Raw genomic sequence first — 8,889 nt, 5'->3', positions numbered from 1 at the left:
CTAGGCAACCTAGGACCTCCCTAAGGAAACGCCTTGCCTAATACTGTGTCTTAAGTCCTAGTCAAACGGAGTCGCAAGTAGGCGCAAGTTCTCAACTTGCGTCACTTGCGAGTCCGTTTGACCAGGAATTCAAGCTGACGGTCATAACCAGTTAGCAAATCCAGGCAAGTTAGATCGATAATCATCTCGTTTCTCTTTATCAAACGTCTGCGCGCGGAAGTCTATGTTAACTACTCTCTATGACATCACATTGTTACTACAAAAAGAAAACACTCTCAGACAGTCATCACCGAAGAGGAGAAATGCTAGCGTCTCGCGTGGTTGTGCTTTGGCACAAGATTGTGTTATCACCACCGGTTTCTAGTGGAGATCGTTGCTAAGAAACCGTTGAAATGGAGTTTATACAGTTCGCTGGCTTTCACAAGTTTCCTTCCAATACTCACGCTGACAGCGTTCACACTGGGATCAGTCATGTCCGGCTTGATCGTTCTTTTCCTGTTACAGTTTGGACTATTGACACTGGCAATCGTTTCCTTTCTATCATCAGTGGCGTTTCTTGTTCCTGCAGCGTTTACACTGACATGTATGTGGATCTCAGAGATTATCAGTCAGCTGTGCTTTTGGCAAAATACAACAAGGCGCCGAGAAGAAACAAACTCTGAAGTACGGTCGTGGGCAGTTCATAGAATACGAAAGAGAAGTTCACCTCTATTGCTATATTTCAGAAGAAAGCCAAAGGGTTGGTGGGCTGGGCTGAAAGAAATACTAAGTGATAGCAACATTTCAAATGGCGACAGGGCTTTCGTAACTTGTCCACACAGTTACAAATTGAACCTTTCAAATGACGGAAGATATTACGAACGTAGCTGTGAAATTTGCATAGAAAGAGGGTCAACAAGTTGTTCATCGTCTGATGAAGAGACAATAAAATTCACCTCAGGGCCTGGCTCGGACTCGTATCACACAGCGGATGAGTGGCTCGTTGATGATTACTTTGGTAACATTATCCCAGACGTGAAGTTGAATTAATCAACATGACACGAACGTGGGACAAAGAAAAATTCTGAGTCCCCGACAGGAATCGAACCCATGACCTCCCCAACACCGGGCGGGCGCTCTTTCCACTGAGCTACGAGAACTCATGGAGAGCAAGGTCATTTAACTGAGTTCATATATGACAGGTGTACTGCATACTGCTAGGATCAACGCTATCGAATTCATCGTGAGTAGTGATAAGTTAATAAAGATGGTGAATTTTAAGCTCGGTAATGAAATGTGAAGGTGAATTAATCAACATGACACGAGCGTGGGACAAAGAAAAATTCTGAGTCCCCGACAGGAATCGAATCCATGACCTCCCCAACACCGGGCGGGCGCTCTTTCCACTGAGCTACGAGAACTCATGGAGAGCAAGGTCATTTAATGTTGGGGAGGTCATGGGTTCCATTCCTGTCGGGGACTCAGAATTTTTCTTTGTCCCACGCTCGTGTCATGTTGATTAATTCACCTTCACATTTCATTACCGAGCTTAAAATTCACCATCTTTATTAACTTATCATTATCCCAAATTATAGAGACCGAGAAACAAAGATGTACGAAGCGCTTTTGAAAAGGGATTTTTGCACCGGCGAAGAGAGAAATAATTATTATTAAATTATTTCTCATTTAGAACGAATTATTTTTAATCATCTCGCACCACCTAAGCGATCACCCATTTTGAACCCATTGTTTTTTGTTGTTGTTGTTGTCGTTGTATTGTGTTTTAATTATCCCTCTCTCCCCTTTGAAACTTTGAGCCAAGTACTTCATGAAAATTTCACTGAAACTTTGAACCAAGTACTTCATAAATTATACTTCTTTGAATAACAGCCTCTTCTTGGTCTCACTGAAGAAATAATTATCCTGGATTATTGGAGGGAGTACAGTATTGTAATTTGAACTTTGTTTTTCAATCTGTTTAATTTTGTAGCTTTTTTATATATCTCCTTGAATTAATATCAAGAAATGCTCAATCGTACTTTGTACATTCTATTTTATTGAGATTCCATAAAACATAATAATGAGGCCAGATGAATTAATAATTTATAAGTACAATAAATGATGAAATTAGAAAAGCACTGCAAGGTGCAGTGCAAGGTTTCTGATTATATTCAAGTAAAGTAAATCAGCCGTGTATAAAAAGTAAAGAATACTACTATCGAAGTTGTAGTATTTATCTTAGCAAATATCTTTGTAATGCAAGTGACAAGTGTTGATGAAATAAATAAATGAATAAATAAATAAAGAGAAAAAAAGACAAAAAAAAAAAAAGGTTGCACGGCAATTTTAATTGTCTATTAAAATAGTTATAATTTCGTCATAGACACCAGAATAATGAGTCAGTATAAATCAGGCTATCCTGAGCCTAGAACATTGCAAACAATACACCTAAACTAAAAACCTAACTTAGTCATAGTGATACTGAACAATTATAGTAGTAGTATAGTGCTAGTCCACGGACTGGGGGTCAGTGTTTCTTCCATCATCAGCAGTTGCACACGCTATTCAGATCGCGCGAATTTTTCAACTATTTTACGAATCATTTGGCAGGCAGTCACAGTCACAATCACTGGTAAATTGATAGAGGAACAAAGCATTTTAGATTTTTCAAGAAACCTTTTCAAGAAACCTTAGTTTAGAATATGATTGGTATAAAGCGCTTCTCGAATTTAGGAAACTACGTTATATGTATGCTACAACAGTCCAACAACCTTTTCCTATTACGGTTTCCTCAAGTTACAGTAGGTTGGACATTCACTTCATTTGTGAAGCCCAAGTTTGTCTTTAGCAGTCAGTTTCTGAATCAGCGCTCAGCCTCCTGTTGCCATGTTGTACTCTTAGAAGAACGCTCGAGGCCATTTCCGGATCATCTTCAGCATTCGATGTTTTTGTAATCTTAGGAATCCTGACGGAGTAACGTTCACAACAGTAGCAAGACACAGCACCTAGGAATAACACACATGTGACCTTGAGTTGTATGTGAGGATCGAGACGTCAGTATAAGGGATAGCAATACCTGCATGGGTGTCAATGTCTTTGTTTGGTGTGGAATACTATGAGCAAGACGAACCTGTTGGTAGGGCTGGTGGAATAAGGATTACAATAGAATCTCGACCGCCTTACGACCACCCCGTTAAAACACCCACTTACGACGTTCATTTATGACCACATTTCGCGAACCGAGCAAAAGCTCACTCGGTTTTTAACCTAAAAACGTTTTTCGATTTTTAGAACAGAGGTGAGTTCTGGCCGTACGCCGCGGCATTCATATGTTTCGTTATGGAGGACTGACTCCACAGAAAATCCTTCCCGCAGGCCAGCTTAACTTCCTGAAGATCTATAGCTGTTATGATCGAACCAGTTTAGTTACAGATCATGCAGTGGAGAGTTTTTTTTCGAAGGAAACCAGCCTCGTTGAATAAGTGAAAATCTTGTTTTAAGGAACCATGTCAATTAAATTTTGTGTCTCCTGACCTTTACCTCGTGCACAGGGAATTTCCCCCACCCAGGCCCCGCCCCTCCTCCCCCACCCCACCCCTAAAAGACACAGGTGGCTCAGGGGACGAGAATGCATTCAAGTATTAACTACACTATATTAAAAAGGAATATAAAAAAGCAAAACTAACGATCAGTAAATTGACTCATTTCAACTACTTACAAACTAACACTAGGCCAAGTATAAAAATACCAACAACTTGCCAGACCAGCAGACCCCAGAGAGGTTGATCAGGTACTGTGGAGTCTTCAGATGCTTTGCGGAATGCAGAGTACGGGTCCAGAGACTCCTCAAAGTTCACACCATCATTTTCCAATTTTATCGCGTGGAAGGTAATGTCGTATTTCCAAGCCATTTTGATAGCTTTCGGGCAGAAATTAGAGACAACTCTTCCGACTTCTAATATACAGTCACAGATAACGAGAGAATCATAAGCAGAAACGCCCTGGCATAGCACTTGAGGTAAATCTATGAGAACTGCTGTGATTTAATTCATTTTTTTTCCATTTGAGTAACAGAGGCGGTTTTTTTTTGGCCGGTTCTCTAGGCATGGTATTCAGATGGTTCTTTGCTGAGTACTCCCCACAGAAAGCCACTTTAAGAAGTGTCTCTCGTAACCACAACAAAATCTCGTTTTCCAATAAGAAACCATGGAAAACTGCCATTTACAATTTCGTATTGCCTTGAAATTGATTCAGTTGAATCATCTTCAGTGAAATGAGTTCTATCAAATAACCCCCCGAGGACTCTCAGAGGTAGTTTTCATTCTAAATGTAAATTATGACTGGGTTAAATTATAGTTTATTCTTTATCGGCAACTAGACCAAATTCAGATTTTTTGCCCTTGAACATTCTCTGTCTTAACTTGATGACTCTTAGGAATTGCATTTCAGTATTATAACGTGCTATCACGTGACTGACGTATGCTGAAAGGTTTCCGAAAGCTGCCAAGTTGTCAATAATAGAATCGTCACTTCTTACATTATCCGTTTGAAAACAGATAACGAAGAAAGCAATACTGGAACGGATGCAATATTTCAGAAGTCAAATACCTTCGCATGCTCGAGTTTCGAACCACGCTTTGAAGTATTAGTTACAGAATTTTCTAAACATCTTACCTAATAAGAATTACGATTGCGCTGAAAATCTGGTCTTTTTTGTTCTCCAACCCTGCACAACCAATTCTTTTATGTCCTTATTTAAAGAAAAACGTTTGTCATTTGGATTGGCAGGTGTTTTAAGCGTGCACATCGCTAACTTATACATCAATGAAAAAATTAGCATTTTTAGGGTACATACAAGTCGATTAATTATCAGTCACCAAGGTACCCATTCTTATCTTGAAACAACAGTCGTGCCGTTCACGTCGATAAAGGGCGTTTTTTTTTCTTCTTAGGACTAAATTTTACCTCATTGGGTTTAGAGAGTGGGAAAGATGTAGGATTTGAAGATATGACTCATTTTCTCCCTTTGAGATAGAACATTTTTCCTGTTTTGCCTATTTTTGTAGCTATTCTTTCCGAGCTAAATCCACCAAACATTAAAAGTCATTAAAAAATATTTTCAAATACACAGGTGCAAAAAAGTGTTACTTTTAGCATTAAAACAAAGCAACACAAGTATCTGAATAAGGTACCCAACGTTTGAAAAAAAGGAGCGCGCTTTTTTTCTACAATTATGCATGGAAAGCCCCTGGTTCATAAATGATGGCTCCAAAAGCCACGTTGGGCGGGGAGGGATACATAGACTTCCCTTTCGAGGATCGTCAAGGGCAAGGTGACCTCACCATGTTCAGTCAAGCAACGAAGCTACAAGCCTTTTTATCAACTAACCGCCTTACTGTAGGGAAAACTGACGTTTTAAGCGTGAGCACTGAAAAATTTCGCGGGTTTCGTTTACTAACCGACGCAGTATAGTACTTTCTCTCGAGACTCGTCACTTTGTTCTATTGGCAAAAGCTCCATTTTGCATACATGGCTTATTGACCAACGGCTGGACATTGGCCAAGCTCTTTTTTGATGTTTATGGGAGCTAGTCGAGGTTCATTAACACGCCACAAACAAAAACGGTAATTTCCAGCTATTATGAACTCACGCCTGGTCAACACAAGATTTGTTATATGGCATACAGGACGCGATTTTCTTGAGGAATACAGAGGGCAGTCCAGCGGGCAAGCTTGCTCATTTAGCAGTGTAGGATTTGGTACCATATCAGAAGCCTGTTTATTACAATCAATAAAACACAGCAAGTGAACTGACTCCAAAACATTCGCACTTAGTATCTGCTTTGGTACGATCAGAGTTAATAATGGCATAATCTTGCAGAATGAAGGCTGGCTTTCATTGGGGCACATCCATAAAAAAAATGTGCACGAGATGTTAAACGTTGATAGAAAAACTTATTAACAAAAGGCGGCACTTGATAGCACCTTACTGCATCCGTGGTTGGTGCTTATGTTCAAGTGCTACTAAAACCCAGCCTCACAAGGATAGATTTGAATTATGGGAGTTGTTGTTCTTGGACTGGAATCTTAGCTTATAAATGAGTAGTGACAGGGATAGGGTGGAGAGGGTTCTGGAGATTAAGCAAATGAACAGATTTTCATCTTGCTAATTGATAATTCATCAAGTTTAGACAAAGCAAATCATGATCACCACCTGGTTGGATATCTGATCCTCATTAGCATAGAATTTTTTCATTTTCTCTCTATGCTTTCTCCTTACTTTTAGTTTCGATTGAGAAGATATATCAAACTCTCAAGACAGTGTTTGACCACATATCCAAACAACCTGAAGTTTGCCACACATACTCCACTGCACCTTGCACTGTTAACCCTCTTCTCAGTGGAAATGTGGTCAAACAGTCTTTTGAGTTTGATGTATTACATGAAATTTGACTAGCAATTGAACACTTATTGAAGCTTGGAACAAACTTGACTGTTTTCCATTTTTTCCATAATTATCATTATTCTTTGTACTTTTCTTTTTCAGACCTCTTATTGGAGGAGTTTTATGCTACTGACTGTATTTGCTTTCTCTCAATTTTAAAAAAAGTAGTTTTTAGACTTAAATTACCCAAACTAAGTTTGGAACAACAACCAAAACAAAAGTATGCAGGTGTTCAGTTAAAACTTCAGAATATCCACATTTTTTGAGCACATGATTTCACAGAGCAAGTGTTGTAATTAGAATCAAATATTTGGAATCACTATATCAGCCCCATATTTGTAACATAAAGGAAGGAAGCCTGTTTGCTCATTTGCAATGTCTCAAAAAAAATTTCTTTGGTATTGTTCACTGGCTATTGCTAGAGTTCATTTGATGAAGTGATTCATGAAGAAAAATGTTAAAATGCGTCAAACAGGTTGGACAGTGAAGACTACATATAAATAACAGCTTAATATATTTTATTGCAAGTTGGTTCACTACTTCAGAGGGATGAAGCGAGATGAGTGAGTAGCACCAATACCAGGTCGGCCATGCTTGACAGGCTTGTATGTGATGGAGAACTCTCCAAGATAATGTCCAACCATCTCTGGCTGTCAATACAAAGAGAAAAAAATACATTATATTGAGATCACTGAAATAAATTACAAGTTTTAAGTTATTTAAAGCTAAAGTATTTAAATTCCCCAACTAAAGTGATTTTAAAATCCTGTTACTTTCCCAATGTTTGACCAGAACCATAAGTATTGATACTCCTTAATTAGGGGACAAGTTAATATAATTAAGTAAGGGGCTAGTAAGAGTTACATTAAATTTGCCCCAATATACAGTTGACTCCAGATAACTCACACCTTCAAGGGAAATTTACAAAGGTTCAAGTTATGGGGAGTTTGAGTTATCAGGAGTTGAGAACAAATGGCTGAAAATAAGGGAAAAGACAGTGTTTACCGCATTTATATTCATACAGTGTAAATTTAAATCAAATTTAATATAGATAAGTCAAGTCAACGGACATGAGGGAGTTATTGACATTTCAAAGGAGTTAAACAACAGAGCTTTATGACGATATGACGATTGAGTTAGTGGGAGGTTCCAGTTATCAAGGGTTCGAGTTACCTACAGTAAAAATTATAGTTTAAATGTATGAAGGAAATCTAAGGGAAATCAATTTTGGTTTGAGTTAGTGAGGGTTCCAGTTATCCAGTGTCAACTGTACTCTCCTAAATGGTCAGCGACCCCCTTATATCTGTTTGTAGATCAAGTCCTTTACTAACAAAAGACAACTGAATGTGGGAAGTTTTAATTTTTCTTCTTAAGCACAATCAAATTTTATTTCTTTCCTTGGTGTCACAAAAAACAGGTGAAATGGAGATCTCTAGATAATGTAAATATGTCAATTTTAACTTAGTTTGGCGTGAAAAAAAAAAACGTTATCAGCTGAAAATAATTCTATCAACCTAATCTAGAGATCTTTACTTTTCTTGTTATTGCACTGGATTCCACTTTGCACGAACAAGGCTCCCTGAAACACTATAGTCTGCAAATGATGGCCCCCAAACTTTTTTTGCACACAAGTTGATCCAACAGGAAACCATCAGAAAATGGTGAAGTCATTCGTATGCTATTATTCTCCTTTTTGTTTATCTACAATATTACTTTGTTTCTCTACTTAAGGACCACAGAGTAAACCACTGGGATACCAGTAATTGTGTTTAACCGATACCCTTGATAATGCGAGTAGCTTTCATTCGTTTCTGCCGACACTGTTTTGTTATTGCAAACATACGTACTAGAACAAATCAATGAGTAGTTCTTGATACCTACCTTGATTTCCACTTGGTTGAAAGTTTTGCCGTTGTAAACACCAACCATGCTCCCGATCATCTCTGGAAGAACGATCATGTTCCTCAGATGTGTTTTTACAACGTCGGGTTTCTCCATCGGGGCAGCTTCCTTCTTCGCTTTTCTCAGTCTTCTCATAAGGTTCACCGGCTTTCTTTTGAGTCCACGAGAAAATCTTCGCCTGGCACGGCAGTGAACCAACTCCATAAGTTGATCATGAGATAAATCAAGAAGCTGGTCGAGGTCGACACCTCGATAGGTGAACTTACGAAAAGTCCTCTTCTTCTTCGGCTGTTCTTGTTCAGACTACGAGAAACAAGTACGTCATGTTTGTAATTGACTTGTTCTGTGATACCAATTCAGCTATTCCATATAACTTACGTTAAAAAGCAACGAAGTTTTCCGTAAATAATTGGAAATATACAAAACCAAAGGACGATGGAAGTGGATAGCAATAACAATACTTACCATGACTGCCTTCTTGCTCGAGCAAAGGAGGAAAAGGACGTGAAGAATTTGTTCCCAGGACTTCACGGAAACATTTTTTTCTAGCCTGCAGTATTTTCG

General features: G+C 38.7%; 1 protein-coding gene across 1 annotated transcript; it reads right to left on the bottom strand.

The window, feature by feature from the left end:
- Positions 1 to 5,753: 5,753 nt before the first annotated feature.
- LOC145503166 (small ribosomal subunit protein uS19-like) lies at positions 5,754 to 8,850 on the bottom strand. Its single transcript, XM_081482632.1, has 3 exons — positions 8,791 to 8,850; positions 8,305 to 8,628; positions 5,754 to 7,073 (listed from the first exon to the last, which is right to left on the bottom strand). The coding sequence occupies exons 1-3, from the start codon at positions 8,791 to 8,793 to the stop codon at positions 6,960 to 6,962; spliced, it is 441 nt and encodes a 146-aa protein (XP_081338758.1). The 5' UTR covers positions 8,794 to 8,850; the 3' UTR covers positions 5,754 to 6,959.
- Positions 8,851 to 8,889: the final 39 nt, after the last annotated feature.

Source organism: Orbicella franksi, chromosome 1, assembly GCF_964199315.1.
Source record: "Orbicella franksi chromosome 1, jaOrbFran1.1, whole genome shotgun sequence".
In the NCBI taxonomy this organism is placed as follows: Eukaryota; Metazoa; Cnidaria; class Anthozoa; order Scleractinia; family Merulinidae; genus Orbicella; species Orbicella franksi.
Note: the sequence above shows the minus strand (reverse complement) of the source record. Positions and strands in the feature narration are given on the sequence as shown.

Bases quoted from the DNA above. Each gene is read 5' to 3' on its own strand.
- LOC145503166 (XM_081482632.1), bottom strand. The intron at 7,074-8,304 runs GTAGGTATCAAG...TTGTATTGACAG, and splicing joins TCAACCAAGTGGAAATCAAG to CCAGAGATGGTTGGACATTA.